General features: G+C 38.2%; 1 protein-coding gene across 1 annotated transcript; it reads right to left on the reverse strand.

The window, feature by feature from the left end:
• Nucleotides 1–8,479: 8,479 nt before the first annotated feature.
• Nucleotides 8,480–9,748, reverse strand: LOC124203494. The gene is made up of 5 exons (XM_046600169.1): nucleotides 9,740–9,748; nucleotides 9,422–9,651; nucleotides 9,055–9,149; nucleotides 8,784–9,013; nucleotides 8,480–8,689 (listed from the first exon to the last, which is right to left on the reverse strand). The coding sequence occupies exons 1-5, from the start codon at nucleotides 9,746–9,748 to the stop codon at nucleotides 8,480–8,482; spliced, it is 774 nt and encodes a 257-aa protein (XP_046456125.1).
• Nucleotides 9,749–19,997: the final 10,249 nt, after the last annotated feature.

The raw sequence follows: 19,997 nt of genomic DNA on the forward strand, positions 1-19,997 counted from the left end.
TCTAATTGCATAATCCGGTATAATGTAATCTAATAAGCTTGATGAAAACCTCAACCCCCTCAAAAAAATAAATTCTCACTTGGCAACGTTGCCTATGCAGCGCGGGCTCCGCTCTTTAGCCGCGAGGATCTCCAGCACTAGCAGCACCAGGATCTCCGAGGCCCTCACCCCCGCGGGCTCAAGTCACGCTGGAGATATCCTCGCTGCATCCGCTACGCGGCCGCTTGCATCGGCAAGTTAGCGATGAAATAGTAAAATAATTCTGAGAATTTTAACAAGATATCGTTAACCACTTCACCAATAGCGCTTAACAACATGTAGCAAATAGCAATAGTGATTTGAGGTAACAACGGGGACGACACTCCCAGAAGGCCAGAATGTGTGACGTCATTTCCCTACACAGACACTTAATTATTCAATTAACAAGATTTTTTGTTTTTATTGCTTGATAATACAACACCGGATAAATGATTCACACAAAAACACATTTTAGAATTTAAACGTGAAATACTTTTTAAATTGGTGATACTCGACAACAATGTGTAAAATTAAAATTCCATCAGACGAAAAGAAATTTCTCATCTCACTCAGATGCAGTGATGGTATCGTTCTTATGAAAATTTTGCGTGTAAGAAATTTTGTTAGCCAAGTCTTACTGAACTTATTTCTAAAATCTGCATCTGTTTTAGGTCTTGAGATTTTTGGATCTGCACCCACTGGAATTCTGATTTTCTAATGAAAGTGTTAGCAAGATCATGCAAAGCTGTGTCAAAACCTGCTTTGAGACACATCCAAGTGGTTCGTAATCAGCTTCTTTAGCTGTTGTTTAGACTTTTGATTCATTTGTCTCTTATTTTAGAACTCGTGAGAAAATCTACTGAAAATTTTCTGAGTGAAATGGGCATGTCACTGAACTCACTTGGCCTGCAGTCTTACATTCCTCTCTTATGAATTGATTGGTGACATTTTAGTGCCTGCATCTTTTGAAATCACATAAGTTTTCCAGATCTTCGATCTTTCTGACCCAGGTCAGGAATCAGCTGTCATTGATTTTAAGGAATACTAAGTCCGATCTTGCCGAAGCCGACGAAAGGCAAAGCGCTTGTCTTGCCGAAGTCCGCGACACCAGCGAGTTTCTAGATAATACTATGCTACAACTGGGGGAAATCAAGGAGGCCTTTGAGGCGCACGAACCCATCCAACATGTTAAAAAATCCAGGACTACGCCCTTGTCCATTTCGAGGATAGGAACGACTCTGTTCAGGCGACTGATGTGCTAATCGGAAACAGACTTTTATGTGAACCTTCTCGAAGTTTCAAGCTTCAAGCTTCTTTTCTTTTTTTCACAGAAGTGAATGAGCCACTCCAGATGAAATTTTTCATCAAAAACTGGGAAGGCAACGTTATTCCTGCCATCGAGTAGCGGAAGCGGCCGTAAGTGCGTTCAATAAAGAAAAAGATTTTCGCGCATCTATTTTTCGTTGTTGTTTATCGCCCCTTGTCCGTCGCCCTTTTCGTATTTGCAAAATGCGAGGCAAAATGAATAAAAAGAGAGATAAGGTATATAGGAAATTGATGATTGTGCATTCTTAGGCCTTGATGTTGAGGAGCATCTTCAACTGATTAGATATTTCCTGGAAATGTTCTTTGTGGTATGTTGCATTTGTAGTGGTCCAGTGAGGTGGAGGTTTAGGAAGACTGGCCGCCGCTGGAGCCTCACTGAACTTGGCACCCGCATAGAAGAATTCTGTATGGTAGATTGCTGATTTTCGATAGCACAAGGAAAAATATAATTGTTATGCCGATCACGGTTTTCTCGGTTATTTCGGTTATCTCGGTTATCCCGATTATCCCCTCCTCTATGGTTATCTCGATTATCTCCACCTCGGCGTTGCCAATTGCCACCGCCTCCTTGTTGTCCTTGCCGGTTGCCATACTGCGGTCGGTCACCGAAACGCACATTTTGGTTTCCACGAGAGAACCCAAATGGGCCTTGACGGATTGCTGGTTCAATATCCAGTATGTTTCCCCGCCACCGTTCATTTTTTTAAATTAAATTTTTTATCTCCCCCAAATGTACAAAAAGCTAATATAGTTACTATTTCCCGACACATTTTAAAAATTTTGGGCTAAGAATTACAAATTCTGCTATTCTCCCTGCTGAACCCTTTTTTCTGTCTGGCTATGTTTATCTGATTATTTATTGATGAAGTTAAACACACCATGTTGAGCTTAATCCAATCAGTATTCGTAGCGGAGAGAGGGAGACATGACCATCATCCATGACATGATTACTACATGACGGAAAAAAGGGGACTGAATGGGCGCGAGCCTCTCTATTGACTGTTGGGCACATGTAGATTTGGTGGAATGGGTGCGGAGTTGCCAGATGTGGCGTCATCACACGCCCCTTTCGACAGGCAAAAAACAAAGTGTTTTTTGCTCACAAGCAAAGTACAATAACTGATGAGTAAAATGAAGGAAGCCATGCATGAGTATTTGGCATAAACAGGAGACAGTGGCGCTTATTTCCTTTCAACAGTATTTTGCTGCGCCACGCCAATCAATGCGGCGAGTGTACGAAACCAACACGGGTGGGGTGAAATTTTTTGAAAAGTAGGGTTTATATTTACTCTCAGAACTTCAGAAATAATTCCCCCTCCTTAAAATCCTTTTCTAGGTTTTTAAAGGGTGGGTATATAAAAAAATTATTATTAACAGAATTCCTTTTTCAAAATTTTAATTTATTTGTATTTAATATGTCAAAATTGAACTACAAAAATACATGTATTTTCAAATTAAAATTAATGTTAGAAACAATTAAAATTTTAAGGGAGGGTTTTGAGGGAATATTAAAAAGGTTCTAAGTAGAAATAGTGCTCACGACAAAAAAAAATGTTGCGATTTATTTTAGGTCAATCCGCTATTGTGACGAGACTATATTGGCTAAAGAACGTCTGTTTGCGCAACGAGCCACTCAAGAGACTTTAACTGTTAAATAACTAAAGAATCTACATGTGGCTTTCTTAAAAAAAACTTCCCATTAAAGTAAAACCCTTTAGTGCTAAGCTCAAATAAGTTCATCTTCGAACATTTTGAAGTAATCATTTATATCAGATGGTTTTTGACATCCGGCGTACAACCCAGCCATTATTATGTCAGCATGTTTTAAATTTGATATTCTCCCTATAATAGGCCAAAAAGTTGACGAATCACTTTTGGTCAAGGGAATTCCGTTGATATTCCAAATCAATTTAAATATTTCGGGAAAATCGCTTGACAGAAGGGAAGAGAGAATTGCGATGGTAATGGTATGGAAATTGCAAAACCGAAGTTGTAGTAGCGGCCAGGTCTCATATAAGTAGTTTGAACTTTGGTGCGAAGAGAGCCAAGTAGTGTCCTGGCATCTAGCGGTAGAAATTTCAGTCCAGCTTCATGGTGTAATATTTTCAGCAAACAACTGGCGTGAGAAACAGGAATCTATTCAATTTGGAAATTTACTTTTTTTTGTTGGACCATTAAATTTTGAAATATAAGTAGAGAGAATGCGTTTTAAAAAATCGAAAAAAAAAGGTTTTCATCCTAAAAATCAATTTTCTCCTCGATGGTGACGCACGCTTTTCTCCTCGTATTCGCACCCCCCTCATATTTTTTCCCGCTTCACCATTCAAATTTTGAATGAAGGAGAAAAAAACACATCATCACCGTCAGCTGGGGGGGGGGTCATATAGCTGCTGCTCTGGGAGAATATTCCGCACTGGTGATTTTGACAAAAATCTGGTTAAGTAGATCAGCATAAAACATTAGGTAGTAGTCGCCGTAGTGGTAGCTACCAGTTTCTTAGCTTTTAGACACAGCTTTGAAGCTCTTAATGAGATTCAACTTTAGTGTCGCCGATTGGCTGATCCGCGAAAGTTGGCCTAATACGAGGACACCTCCGTTTGTTTCCTTTTGGTTTAGTCCTGTAGGTAAAAAAATCCTTTTGAACACTTTAGTGTCCATCATCAGATATTTTGTTGAAATGGATAAGCCTGCCGATATTCTCACATTTCTTCAAGATTTTATCGGTGAACTTTGTCACTTGTTCCCTTTAACTTCATCTCCTTCTTCTTCTTCGTATCTTACCTTAAGGAAACGAAAGGTCAGTTTGGGTAATATCCTATATAAGATCTCAGTAATCCTGATTCTACTCAGTAAATGAGAGTTTTGTATTCTTTAAGTTTTGAGTCGAAGGATAGAGGGATTAATGATGAGAATGCAGAATGCAATAGTTGGTGTGGGTAATTGTAGATATACTTTCTCATAACTGACAACTGGATGACATGGTTCTTAGCAAACTCCATACAAACTTACATGTAAATCAAGCGAAGGCTTTTGCAATTATTTAAAGAGTGACAAAATTAATTTAGAGTCTCTTAGATCGTATTCTTTATAAGATCCTCAACAATCTTAATTCGAGCAGATTGCATAGTTTTCAACATTTTATTTTATTGCCTCTCTTGATTCCGAGAATAATCATATTATCAATATCCATTAAGTGAGTATTGATCCTTCTCTTCTCTTTAGAATTAAGAATTGAAGCAATGTGATGAATGTAAAATCCATTAAACTGATAGGCTTCTTGAGCAGTAGAGATGTCTCCATCAGTATGTGTCAACACACAAAATGTGCTGAGCCTTGTGGTAATTTGGCTAGTATTTCTTTTTGTAGTTTTGTAAGACCTCTCGATATGCGGTGGCTTAAACTAGTACTTATTTTTCTCTTCGGGAAAAGTGTGAATATCTTCGGTAAGATTCAATGTTGTAACTCGATTAGACCTGAGAGAAAAAAAAATCTAGTTAGCCTGGTTTCCATGTAAAGTTCATGTCCGTGTTTGAGGACGATGAGATATCTTGTTTGGATCATCGAATCCCTGGAAACGGCTCAAAACCAAATGCAGAAAAAATGAAAGCCATTGCGGAGTTTCCGTCACCTAATGACCACCCGGCTGGACAACGAGTAGTGGCTCTACGAAGCTCCTTGTGGATGGTGTCGTTTTACAGAAATTATATTTCAAATTTTGCAGAATTAGCAACCCCGCTTTATAAACCATCGAAAAAGAAAACGATGTGGATATGGGCCTGTGAACAGCAACAATAGTTTTACACGTTGAGAAATTCCCTTATGAAAACTTATATGTTTCTAGCCAAAAAAGACATTAAATATCCTAATTTTGAAGTCCTAACGATAGATGAATCAACGGGGCAGCTTTTAATAAATTTATCCTTTTTGTCAAAGGTTAAACCTATGTATAATGTTCAAATGCCATACATAGGGTAGTCTGATCTTATCCAATTCACCTCTTCGGATCCTAATTCTGGATTTGGTTTCAGTAAGTTAAATCAACAGTTATTTTCTACAAATTTCATTTAAATATCTCCTTATACACTTTGTCCTGGAAATTGTTGATTGTCTCCCATCAAATGGCCCCAACACAGAATACGACGTCATGCAACAGCAGTTTAAAGTTCAGGACCATACAGCCGATGCCGATGTAAGTAGAGTTAAATTTATTGTATGAAAATTCTTTGTTAACTTATTATCTTTATTTTAGATTGACATGATTTTCAAAGGAAATTAGCTGGTAACAAGGATGAAAACTTTCAAACCTAAAAATAAAAGAAGCATGATTGTCGTATTCTCCATGACAAACTGGAAAAGTTGGATTTTGATCCGGAGGTTGATGTCGGTGTATTGGATCTAGGAATTAAGGTTATTCAGAATAAATTGATGTGACGTATTTAAAATAAAATCCATCAAATTTAAAGGTTTTACGTTAATGTTTATGGTTTTAGAGACTGAATCCACAGAGAATTAGCCCGAGGGAAGAAACTTTACTACGTATTTGACTTGGAATGGTGCAAAGATGTCTTGGCAGTGTTCATATTCATTGAAACTGAACTATTGGGGAGAACAACAGAGCAATCAAAATCTTCTTTTGCAGTTAACACTTTTAAGAATCTGCTTCACTCTATACCTAAGTTGAATATCTCTTTAAAAACGCCTAAGCACTGTAGGTAACGTAACCCTCAGTGTTTTTTTACTACTTCTTTCAAACTTGTTTCGCTAAAATGCGTATAGCACTACACCTAGCATCAAGTCATGTATTTTAGTCAACAAGTTCAAGTTTATTTATTGTTGTCATAACAGTACTCACTCTGTTCCCTACTTTATATAATTTTATATGACATTTATTTTTGAATTGCAAAAATAAATTAACAGCTTTTCATTCAGCTTTGTTTTTAATTTGTGGGTTGCCATACCCCAGATGGAAATTTTTCGAAAATGATAACCTTCGTTTTATCGCAATATATCAAAACCTTCATTTTTCACAATTTGAAACCTCATAGTTGAAGGTTTCGAACTTGTTAAATTACTTAAAAACCTTGTTTTTCGCAAGTTAAAACCTTCTTTTTTGAACTATTTAAAACCTTTGTTTTTCACTAGTTATAAAACCTTTCATAATTTTATGTTTCATAACTTGTAAAAATAGTAACTGGCTAACTGCCAAATCGGCGAAATAAACCAAAGTTTAATACTTTATACAATAGAACGTAATGGAATAGAAGATTTCAACAGTAAAACCTAACTTTTTGCTAACAGCATGCTGTACAACTTTAGGTTTTGTCTTGGCCGACGGTTCAGCCGTTTTGCAGGGCCCAGCTAGTGATGTGTGTTGAGAGAATATCTCTTATGCGTTCTTCTTCGCACAACAGCATCGCACGAACGACAAACGGTAACAGAAAGGAGCAGAAATGCGATTGGAGAAGGCAAACGGGAAAAAGATTAGCGAAAAAATTGGGAGGTTTGAACGATCCAATCATCGTGCAAGTCAATCGGATTATCCAAGAATGTTCAGCTTGCGTCCACAGGAAGTCGTCGATGTTGTTGATATTAAAATCAACAGAAGAAGCAAAACGATATCGTAATTAAAATTAAAATATTGGATTTTTATTAATAAATCTAAGTTTATATTATAAATTAGTCAAATGAAAATAAAACTGAAAACAAGAACACAGTGAGACAAATGAGTCAAAGAATCGGATGTATTGATGATAAAAAGAATGAGCTACTGAAACACCGCAATGAAAACATTTCAAACTCTCTTGAAGAAAATGAAATTTGCAAAAGGATCCATTCCCGATCTAGCGTATGAATAAGTAAAATGTTTTCTTTTGTTATAATATTATTGTTATTTTTAATGTTATTGTTATGCCATTGGTAATATTATTGATTAAAAACATTATGTTTTCGTTTTTTTTTTCGGTTTTTGTTTAAAGAAATTTTAAAAAAGAGAAGCTTGATAATGCTATTGCTCGAGTTCGCAGCGGCGAGGTGCAGCACAGCCCCCAACCAAACCTGCTATGCGGCGTTCACATTGTAGGCTTTTCGGGTATCAGAAAGATGAAAAACGAAAACCGAAAGACGACAAAATTTGGTTTTCGTCTTCAACTATTCACACTATAAAAATAAGAAAAGAATGACAGCAGACAGATTTGGCATTGCTAATGTTGCCCCAATATCAAAAATTATTTGCGGTTCAAAAATGGAACGCTGGGATTGGCTGTTCAGTTTTCAGCTTTCGAATTTCGTCTTTCCATCGATGTTCGCCAAGTTTGGAAAATTTCAAGTATGGAAACACGAATTATTTTGCGTTGTCGGCCATTATTCCGTTTCCCCCCGTCAAGTAGCCGAAGGCTTCTTTACCATTGGTTGAGGGGTTGAAATGGCCAGATGCTCACCAGAGCCCCCAAAGGCCAGATCGGTCTATGATCCGGTTTTATGATGACTTTTTTTGGCATTTTGTATGTCAATAATGAACAATATGCCTGAAACTTCTCTAATAGGTTCTGGATTTAAAATTTAGGTGATTATGAGCCAGTAGAACAGTAGAAAATGTATACATGCCAGTGAGTCATCAGGCAATTCACTAATGGATGGCCGAGGGATCCTTTGTTTTTTAGACCCAATTGGGGCAATCGCGTGCTCGCACCATCACCTAGTGCATCTTTTTGGCTGTTTCGCGGCTATGTAGCGATTCACACCAGGACGCAATAAAAACGAAAAGGTTGCGTGAAAATAAACATTGAAATACATTGAAATGGAAGATAATCGATGAGGATCTGCGAGTTCGGGGGCACGTGTTACTTGAAAAACCAACTGAACTTTTTGTTTAAGGATTGATCCCTTCAAGATAAAAATATTAGAAATTAATTTTTCATTCATGAACATGATGAAAATTCATGAACATGAAAATTTCATTTTTACAAGTAGAGGGATAAGTACAATAAAATAAATGCCAAAAAAGATACAAACAAAAAACATGCATAATACTTCTAGGAACAGAGGGGATATGAAAAAAATTGCTAAATACGTTAGCAGAAAGGTAAATGTGGTCCGATATAATAGAAATTTTGTGCGAGGTTGGGTGGGGATTCACCTAAACGCTGGAAGGGGACGTAGCCATGGAAACTATTACGTTTTTGAAAAAGTTAAAAGCTTTATTAGCGTATTTCGAAGATTCGAAATGGATGAAAGCGAAGTCGTCAATAATCTTGACGTGGACAACTGGACCGAGCACCTCGAACATCCGTTTCAGTGTTTCTTCATTTAAGTCGTGAGGAACGTTGCTCAAATGAAGAACCTTACGCTAAACCCGTTAAAGAAAACAGATTGCAATTAATTGCATTTAATTACCCACATTGCCCCAAGGAATAAACTATTCAAAGTCAAATTGTGTTTACCTTATAAGTTTCATCCTTGTTTGAAGATTCCTTGGACGGCTCTAGGGCAGCAACAAGACAATTACCTGGTGCAGCAGCATCGTTAAGGGGAGCAGTATCGAGACCGAGAACGGGGGCCTTAGCGTCACCGACAACTACAACTACATCGAGACCGACTGCTTGGGGATCCGCAACACCGACAACCGCAAATGCATCGAAACCGCCCGCTGGGGGATCCGCAACACCGACAGCTTGGGGGACAGCAACACCGACAGCTTGGGGACAGCAACACCGACAACTTCGTCAAGACTGACAGCCTTAGAACCGGTGGACCGGTACACTTGTGCTTTTCGATCAAACTTAACGATCCCTTGTTGGTAGGGTGATCTGCAAAAAAAATCATACATCATTAGTATTAAATAAAACAACAAAAAGGTTAGTAGATACTTACTCCCCGGGATAGTAGTAGGGGATTGAAAAATTGCTAAATACGTTAGCAGAAAGGCAACTTAGGTCCGAGATAATAGAAATTTTGTGGGATTAGGTGGGGATTCACCTAAACGTGGCCGAATGTGGAAAACTTTTCCCTAATTCCTTCAACTCCAAATGGCAGGATAATTATTATCGAGATATTGATTGCTTAAAACAGAGATTTCCACTTCGCAACGCAATTCACCTTAGCCAAAGAAATTTGCAAAATCGTGCCGTAAAGATCGTATCCGTCAAGGGCATCAAGTGCGTGGACAGCATCGTCTCTGTTTTCAATACGCACATACGCGTAATCCTCTAATATCTTCACACGCTGGATTGGTCCATGAACCTCGAAAACCTCCCGCAATTTTTCTTCCTTGAAATCATGCGGAAGATTCCGCGCACAAGCAACCTTGAACTAAACACGTTAAAAACAAAAGAAAAAAAAATTACTCACAAAATACTTTGAAACTAAAAATAAGAAGAGAATGAACAATTTTTTTTACCTGAGACATTATGTCTTTGCCAGGATGTTCCTTTTGGCACTGTTAAGTGATTTTCTCTGCCCAGTCTACGATGATGTCGCAGCCAAATTCTTCACTCAGCCTGTGCTGAGACATCGCTTGGCCGAATAAGCCAACTTGTTTGTTTCGTATCCCTAGAAGCAGAAACCGCGATTTTTTACACATATAGGCGCATTTTTGGGACGTTAACATAAGTCTCCAAGCGTAGGCATCCTTTTATTTCCAAACCGTCCAACTGGAAAACAGAAACAAAATAACAATTGACATCTGAAGGTATAGAAACTGTTTTAAATGTTACCTCGAGGGTAACAGCTACCTCATACGATTGCCTCATGGGCTGCTTCGCTCTTTAAGAATTTAATAAACCATTATTCAAGATGAAGATTTATCGAAGTATCCATAGCTCGCCGAATAGACAAGAAATTCCAGCATTTGAGAAAAATTGCAACAGTTCATCTTTGCAGACATTGTGAAGAATGTTACAACACAAGATCTGAAAAAAGGAAATGTTAGAACATTTTTCTCCTCAATTACGTTGAGAAAACTTACTTCACAACTGTTGAGACTGTTTGGTGGTCCTCCTGTAGAGGAGTCATCACAGGGGTTATCACTTTTCACAGGCTCATCACTTTCCACGGGATTTTTGTTAAGCATGCCTTATCCCATACCCCTTTTTCCAAAACTTGATCCTGTAAGAATAATATATAGAAGTCAAGCAATTGGGTTGGGCAACTGCCACCCCTCAACTTAGTTAGGTGGTGGAAATACCCACTCCAGAAGCTTGCTACAAGATGGATACCACAACGAACCAGAGAAAGTATGGAGGCCCTCCACCAAACAGTTGCGAAGTAAGTTTGCCTAACTGCATAAATTGACTTACCCCCCGTTTACAGCAATATCAGTGTTCTTTTCGCACACATTCAAATGATGATAAACATTTGCAAAGATATTAAATTTCAGCATGCATCAATTTTGTCATTTTCCAACAAAAAACTCATCATTACGTTCTTTGTATTAAAACCATAGTTGGTAAGAAAATGACGCGTGAGTGCTGAATATGGACCAGGAATAACATTTCCACATATAAAACACTGAAAGTTCTTTTTTTTTGCACGCGGTGCATTCTGCATTACGAAATCTGAGGCCTAGCTTAAAACCTCTGAACTTGAGCAATTTGAACCTAGCTTCAAATGAAATCCACTAAAAACTAAAATATTATAGGTAAAACAAACGAACCAGAACGTTGATGATAAATATCTGGAATAAGGATGCTTCTGGAAATGCTGCAAACAGGAAACAATGGCTGCCACCACAACACTTTTCACAAGTATACTAAGGGAATTTGCCATTGCAATTATATCATGATAATATTTATTTTTTAATGGTTTTCGTATTTAACCTTTTTTGCGATACTTATGGGGTTCAATGTTTGGAAGGAAAATTTCGTCAAGTTGATGACTCACATCGATTTCGGCAAGCCTTATTAACTCCGATCTGTCGGCTATTAAAAAGTTATACATATTATTACAATGCTTAAAAATTAAAAATTTGAATTTTTATAATTACGCCCAACATAAAAGTCGAAAAAGACAGAGAAGGAATGAATCCACTTTTTCCATGGGAATCTAACATTAATTGGGGGACTTCGTTGGCAGAAATTATTTCTTAATCATACATTTCCCTGTACATAACAGCTGCATATAAAACTGCAATTTTTTAAATATTTATAAACAAGTATAAATAAGAGCTGCACTGTGTGGTAGTGTTAAGGCTACGACAACAATCTGGAATGACGGACAATAATCTGAAAAAAATGGAGGGAGGAGAGAGATAATGACCCTAAGCTATATTGCGGAGGGTTGCACACTTAAAATGCCCACCAATTTGTCTAGAGAAAGATTAAAAAGTGCCTGCAGACAGACACTTTTGACAAGGCAGGGCAAGAACGATTCTAGAGAGGCAATGATTGTGGGGTGCCAAGCTGAGTCAAATGCATTTTTTATATCCAAAAAGGTTGTCGCACGCACTTTCCGCTCCTCAAAAGCTGACTCAACGAGGGTAACGAGGTCTTGGGCGGCTGATCCTATTTCGACCTACATTATCTGAATCCGTGTTCTTGGGAGTTGATTAACCAATTCAATGAGTGACTGACCAAACAAGTCGACAGAGGATGATCTTTACGTGGAGCTTTGCAAGATTTGAAACCATACTGATAGGTCTTAAGCTGTTGTGGGAAGAGTAATCAAGCTTGTTAGATTTACCAATGACGACAACATTAGCAAACTTCCAGTTTTTTTGGGAAGAAGCAAAGTAGGATGCAGGCATTAAGGATAGAAAAAAGGTGGCTTTTGATCACAGGAATGCTAAAGAGAAGAAGCTCAACTGAAAACCATCCTCACCAGGATCTGATTTATTTGTTAAGAGTACTCACTGCTGTATCAAATTCCTATAAGGAAATAGGTAGCAGAGGGTTCAAGGGTGTTATCGAAAGAGAATTATCGCCAACAGAGAGTTCTAACCACATCTGATTACATTCAACCATATGGTTAAGTCAGTCTTTTTATATCATTTTGGCATCAAATAAAATTGTTTTGTCATTTGTTGAAGTCTCAAAAACTTAAAGAATACCTGTTAAGTGAATGCTGCTCTTCAAGTACTGTTTAACACCCACTTCTTCATGGTGGGATTGAAAGTAGCAAAAGACATAAAGGATTCTGCTTTTTTAGAAGATCCCATCGTTGAATATTTGTGTTCTATTTTTGATATGATGACTTCTACTCATTGTGCTACGTCTCGGGAAACTTTGGACCCGCCCAGCAAGTTCCAGCTGAGCCATTGCCGGCCGTCAGATTGCCGCTGCACCGCTTCGAGGCTGCCGCTCTGCCCGCACTGTTCCCGCAGGTAGTTGTCGAACCTCCGGTAGCAGTGAGAGGCGGTGGCATTGAATGTCACATAGATGTGTTGTATGACATGTTTAACTTTAATTGCCCTGCCTTCTCATGCTGCAGCAGGTCTTGAACTTATAATTTGTCTTTCTTGTTTTTTAGCTTGAGTTTACAGCCAATTCATCATGGAGAGCTTTGATTATCGAGTAAAGGTGGTTTTCTTCGGTTTTGCTTCTACTGTTACAATATTTATCATGCTGCTTGGGCAAAGGTAAGTAACGTCTTTCTTTTGTTTGGAAAATAATAAATTTTTATGTGTGATTTTTCTTTAGGTTATCCGAAATGGGTTGAAGACCCTGACTAATTTGCAGCTGACGTGGCTACAATAGTGAAAAAGGAAGAGATTCCTTTTTTACAAGGCCTTTTTGGCTTCTTACTTATTGTGGACACAAAATATTTCGTTTGCCTACGAAAAACGAAACAACACAGAAAATTAGAAAAATCTGATCTTTGTGTCGTGTCGGTCGTGTCTTCTCTTGTCTCCTCGATAGTTTAATGTAGTTTACATAGCAGGTAAATAGTTTAGAATTAATTAGGATGATTCGTGGGGCTGTAATAAATGGAACATCACGGTTCAATAACTTGTAAAATTTTGATTTGTGTCGAGCACAGGAGCACTTATCATGTAACCAGACAGTGCATGGCATGGATGTGTTATTTACGTTTCAGTGTGAGTTCATGTTTCAATTTGTCTTTTTTTGCATACTTGAGTCGAGCCAGCCATCATCATTAACAAGAATTATAGGTCTTCTTGTCATCATTCAACCTCATCAGCATCGTCATCAGCAGCAGTGTCCAGCTTGTCAGCTTCGTCAATTTGGTATTCATTTGCCACACTTACGTCATTTAATCTGTTATTTAATTTGATGATTTACATAACCTGTGGCCCTGTGGGTGTGCAGTGTGCTCCATTGAAGACTTTATATGCTCTCATCTATAAATATTCCTACTCTTCATTTTCAACTAATTTTTACTTGTGGCTTTCATAAATGTTTTCCATACTAATCATTCTTGTATTTTGTAGGTAATAAGCACAACATTTGAAGAAGAATCCATCGTGTCGGTACAATTCATCTCTTCTTCGCCTCCCTTAAATTCCTCTTGTCTTCGTGTACACTCATGTGAATGTGAGGGTGAATTAGCCGTTAGAATAGATTTTTTACATTAGCCGCGCCAATATGTGTCATGGTGGCTTTTTCTATTCAGAGTCTCGTCTCCTTATCTCTGGACGTATTCTTCAGATGGATTGGGCTGATTTTAAGATAGCGCAACTCAGCTGTTCTTCTATTGCATCAGGAACACCCTGAGCTCCAAAAATTGTCATAATCCTACCAATCAATAAGTAAGAAAATAGATGTTTTGACTCGAAATGCTGGCGAGTAAAAACGGAAGCTTACAGTGCAAATCAATTCTTGCCTATAGTTGCTATATCCACTCTTATATTACTGCTTTGCATTCAAACATAACTGGTTTTTTATACCGGTATTCTATTTGATACTCTTTAATTTTTCTTTTTACTTTTAGTGAAGTCTGGCGATTAAACGAGTTAAAATCAAGAAATAACTCAATTTTTTAGAATTTAATACGATTTGATAATTCGTTAGGACCTGATATTTCACAATGTAGAAATTCTCCTCGTCTCTAGAGGATAAAAACTATGGAACCACTTAATCTTATTAAATTTGGTCCATTTCTGCAATCGCATCCAAGACTGCTTGTCAACTGTTGACTCATTATCTTGGAAAGATCCACACGCCAAAAGGAAAAGAAATTTGAGGATCTTCTCGCAGTGCGACACAAAGCTTGATCAAATGACAAGGATCCAACCAGGCATGGGTGTGCTTTTTGGATCAAACTCTCATCTATATTCACCGAAAGAGAATTTTTCAACGGAAAAAGTCGTCGTTCAGAGTTAATGTTTATCCTTATCGTTGGAGGCGGCATAGAGGTATACGGAAACGGCAAGTCGTACACCGTATTGAGACGTGTTGTTCGGAAGCCAACACGCTGGTTTCGTAAATCTCCGTTATCTGATGCTCGGATTCAAATTCAGACGTAGACAAACAACACTGATTTCAGAGTCCCTATCTCAAACAGATAACACTAAACACCTCCTGGGAAAATGCGATCAAGCGAAAAACGTGGAAGACTTGTTGAATAAAAAGGTGGTAAACAGTTACTTCTGCTCCCAAGTCTTGCATAGGCTCTCCATACGGGGTATTACCAACATTTACGGAATATATAGAGTTACAAGACGGGACATTGAAAAGGTTGGTTGGCTTGATGGATTCCGGAAACCAGATCTCCTTCATACGTATAGGCTCAATCAGAAACGCAAACAAGGAAATAATAGACAACAAAGAATTAAGGATCAGTGGGTTCTCCGCAAAGACAGGGAAAACCAGTCGTCACAACATAGCGGAATTCAACCTATGTTAAACCTACTGGAAGGCACCCAAAATCAAGTGCAAGTTCATAGAGAAAATTTTTTTGGGAAATTTAAAGGACTACTATTTCAGGAGATGAAGGAACGGTTAATACAGAAAAGAAAAAATATTTTGCAATATTTTTATTTTCCAATCATTACTGATCTACAGTTTCAATTTCCATATCATTCACCTCTTCCAATAACGCTTCTTCGCCTCTTTCTTCTTTAGCTGTCTTCTCTGCTTTGGCTCTTTTGATTCCGGCAAACACTGATTCTTTGTGCTTCTCTGCAATGGATTTTACTCACAGAAAAACTGTTACTACCCGTGGGCAGCAACTTCTTGAGGTATTTCTGTGTCAGTTCTTTCTTCTCTTTCTCTATGTCTGCTTGCCTTTTATGGATGCTGGCCAACTACATCAACACTTTCGACTGCTCTTCTACTAGTGCGGCTTTAGATACTGCTTTGTTTTAACATCTCTTTACGATGCTTCTCTTCCTCAAGTTTGAAAACCTCTTTCTCCTCTGGACTCAGATGTTCAGAATGGAACTCAAGTGGTCTCTGCGGATGATTGCCTGCGTAAGGCCTTTAAAATCCGTGGCTTGGTTTTCCTTTTCCTCCTGAGTATGGAGCTGTAATCCCCAGACGATAGAAGAATTTCTGTGGAAAGAGACGGTCCAGAAATGCCCAGCAGGCCTTCAAGTCGTTCTTTTCTAACAGCCCTAAGGAGTGTTTTCTCACTCCAGTAATAAGCATATTTTCTCACTCAAAAGCATGGCCATATAGGTGGTAGCAGTCATTTCCTGTTCGAAAAGAGGGAGTGTATGTACGTGTGCCTAGGGGTGGGTGGGTAGGTTTTGCTTGATTGGGGGTTCGCCATTTTGTAGAAGTCAAAAAGAAAAAAATTATTAAATATAAAATTAATTATTTTTTAATTTTGGCAATTTTTTTTAGGGAGGGGGGGGGGAGAAGATAGTTTGTGTTAGAAAAAAATAACCCTTCTCTCTCTCTTTGAGCGCTGGATTTGGATTCCTTCAGCCGTGGCTAGAAAAATGCGGTCAGCGAGGTATCGGAGATTCCACAATCTACCAGCACCAACCACAAGTCAACAAATCCAGGCTCGACCAGCTCGTAGCATCTAGTCACGGTCGACGTCGAAGGATCAGCAATTCCCGTTGGATTTGGGTTCAGGTTGGTTTTCAAAAAATTATTCTTCAACAAATTACTCTACCGTTTAAAAATGTAACTTTTTTCACTGTTCTGCTAAAGACCCCTTGTTGCTAAAGACACATGGCTACTGCCGTTTCATTGTGTAGACTTTGTATAATGTTATGTGAAAGTTTTGAGTAGCGTCGGGTCATTTTTCTACAACGGCTTTCTTTTTTTGGTCATCTACCAGTTAAAAATGTAACTTATTTTTTGAAATATTTTGCTAAAGACACCAAGCTACCACAGTTCATTGTTATAGAACTGGCGCAGCTTTATATGAAAAATTTATTTCGTATCAAAAGATTTGGTTAGTGTTGTTTCATTTTAAAAAAATTTAAGGGAGTGGTTAACACTGTTAGGGCTGGTTGGTTGGCTCATGACAATGAACACAGAGTCCCCCGGTCTGTAAACATTGATAACGAAATTCGGCAGAAAGTTTAGTGTAAAGTAGTCGGCCGCCTGATGGTCAGTTGGGGTAGTCATCGCATAGAGGGCAGCGAGGATATGGCTGCGCTGGCGAACCTCCCGTTGATAGTAACTTCGGCTGTTGTTGCAGTTATATTCTGGAACGGTTGAATTAATCGAATCCTACAGGGTTTCTGTGCACGTGTTAGTGGTGGGAGGCATCACATGCACACTGCCAAAAAAATGCAAAGAATACCAGAGCTCCTACCTCTGGCTTTCCGCCAAAGATTGCAACAATGTCTAAAACACTACTGCCTTCTGCTTGTTACTGTCAACGGAACACAGGAACACTCAAATTTATCGGACTCTAACTGCTACATCCTCTTATAGGGGGTAGTCGTCCGCGTTTCCCTTTACGGCGTTACCAGTAGTTGCGATGCGGCAGACAGCACAACTGTGGAAAACTGAGTTTTTCGAAGTTTCCAATCTGGACAACCGACGTTCACATAGTGCGCAAAACGTGCCTGTGGTTCACTGAATAAAGTTGCAGTATGCTCATGGTAGGAGAAGAAAGGATTTCGGCAATACAGAGGAATTTACAAACTTGCCTACAAACAAACAGTTAAAGGAGTGTTGTATTGCCCAAAAGAATGAGTGCTTACAGAACATAAAGACTAACCATTTCAGTTTTTCCGAATGTTTATGAAGTGAAGGAAGGTCTCTTCTTCTACAAATGGAAGGAGTGGTGAGCGAGAGCCTCCGAAATGTACGTCCAATACACTGTTGGGACACTTCTTCTCGTGGTGGTAGCCAATTGGATATTTAAAAGCCATGGTTCCCGTTCGGAACATGCCCTTCCGGAATGGGAATTGGCTAACGAGAGAGATAAATTCACACGTCATTCGACACAATGTACAGATGGAAAACCAGTCTATGTACGAAAACAAATCATAAAATTTCTTCTTCTTTCTGGCTAAGGCGCTACATACGAACGGTACTTGCTAATATGGTGCTAAATCACATTAAAAACCCACCGATAACATGCACTTATGTATAATGCTTTGCGCTGATGAATGGCAATCGGCGTTATTAGTATTACCTGTTCCATGTGATTTGGGTCAGGTGCGAAGAATTTCCGTAAGGGTGTTATGTTCAAGTACAGATTAACTGCGCCCCTGTTAGCTTTTGGTATGATTGAGCCCCACTTGCACGCAACAGCAGAGGGAGCAGACTCCAATGTCACAACAGTGGGTTGCAAGGCTTCAGCAATGTAACCTTTGTTCACAGCCAATTAGTTTTCAGATGCAACGGTTTTCAACATTTTGGTGGCTTGGTCGTAGTTAACCACGTCAGCATTAAACTTGCTGATGTCGAAATTTGATCAGAGAACGCCACAAGCTGTGCCCGTTTTTTGTTCCTCAAACGCATATTTATTACGAAATTCAACTTGAAATGTGCTATTAGGAATTTGAGTTATTACGAAATGGTTATTACAAAATGGAACAATCAAAGGTGTCACTGGTTTGCACAATTAAGAGCAAAACTGGCAATAAGACGGGAAGGGAACCTAACTTATGAGGAACATATTTTTGGAGACGGCAAGTACAGTATCCTACAAAAATCTGAACAGCAATTCATTAAAAAAAGCCAAGCCCCCTATCCATATTGCTTTTAACTTGGCTTTAAACCCAAATTTAGGGACTTCATTTGCTGGAACATTCCTTTTCTAAAATTCTTTTCTAAAAACTATTATTTTCTAAAATTCTTTTCTAAAAACTATTCTTTTCTAAAAACTCTGTAACATACATGTAAAAACATCTGTATTAAGGCATCTAAAAAATGGCTTAGTATAAGTAAGAAATTTTTTTTGCAGAAATTCTAAGTTCTTTTTACTGACAAGTTTAACTTTCGTTGTTCAACCTAATCTAATTGCAAAGATTTCTTTACTTAAGTAAAGTAGCTTAAATTCCACTGAAAAACTGGACATATATGTTCAGAACACTCGTTATGAATAATTTATATTGTCCATATATTCTTTTAACCAAGGCAACCCTTTATCAAGAACCACATAGTCAGTTTTAGTTAATCAAGTTTTTTTAGTTTAAAGATTCATTGATTGAAGAGGTTGAGAATGAAAAAATCAGCAAAAGCAGCAGCTATTGCATATCATGCAGAAGCTGTTGCATGATATGCAGCAAGCGCAAGATCAGAAGGCCAGATCAGAAATCCACATTCACCAGAATGTTGTCCTCAAAGATCCTCTGGAAACGTCGCAACAGCCAACTGGTTACCCGGGCGGAGATCAGACCTTAGGATCGTCACCCTCCAAAAATTTTATGATCAGATGGGAACAAACTATAACAGATGTTTACAGACTTGAACAAGTCCTACAACTGTCTGACATCAGTCACCAATGATCATATAATCATATAATCTTATTTGAATCTAATTTTTCTTTATGCATTTCCATGTAATATTTTCTACCACTGAGAAAGTAGGTTTTTTTGTTATTTATTTCCAAAACTGGTCATTGAATTATTTAAATCCCGGAAATTTCCAATCTTTAAATCCTGGAAATTACAATTGATCAAATTGTACCAGCTGTCTGTCCCTGCCCACCCATTCCCGTCACCCGACACCAGAACCCAGACATTATATGATCCCCATTGATTCAGTTGAAATACCGGATTTCAGAAGCTGGTTCAACAGCCTCAGTAATCTGAGCTGCTGCTGCATAACTTGTTATAAATTATAACTGATATTATAAATTGTCAAAATTTGTTATGTTCAGTCGATTTTCTGTTGTTTGTCGAGTTCCGTCAATTGAATGCCCATCCCATTGCTCTTCCTTCTAGATAGAACACGGAAACGTGATTTTTAATTTTTTTTTTCATCGAACAGTTTGATGATTTGTCTCGAACTAAAATGTCACGGGGACAATACACAATTAGCCACAGGCTTTTTGTATTTTTCACACAAGAATTAGGTACCTGTTACCAGTTCCATCGCGGATACGAAAATGGGAAAATTCGTGTGAATCTCCAAATATATGGTACTTTTATGTTAAATTTTTTTTTAATTTAGTTTACTTACATTTTTTTTTACAGGAGATGAACTGCATAACGAAACTGCAATTATTAATACATTTGAGGATGCGAAAGATGCGTGTTTGCGCAAATATATTTCATTTCTCTTTCGAGAAGAAAAAATGACCTAGTATGTTTTTTTTTATTCTTATCTTCTTCTTCTTGCCAT

The sequence above is a fragment of the Daphnia pulex genome, chromosome 10 (genome assembly GCF_021134715.1).
Source record: "Daphnia pulex isolate KAP4 chromosome 10, ASM2113471v1".
Lineage (NCBI taxonomy): Eukaryota > Metazoa > Arthropoda > Branchiopoda > Diplostraca > Daphniidae > Daphnia > Daphnia pulex.

Excerpts from the sequence above, each read along its gene's own strand:
- LOC124203494 (XM_046600169.1), bottom strand. Across the intron at positions 9,150-9,421 it reads AAGGTGAATTGCGTTGCGAA|ATCACCCTACCAACAAGGGA; the intron begins GTGGAAATCTCT and ends TTTTTTTTGCAG. Across the intron at positions 9,014-9,054 it reads CAGTCTTGACGAAGTTGTCG|CTGTCGGTGTTGCGGATCCC; the intron begins GTGTTGCTGTCC and ends CTGTCCCCCAAG.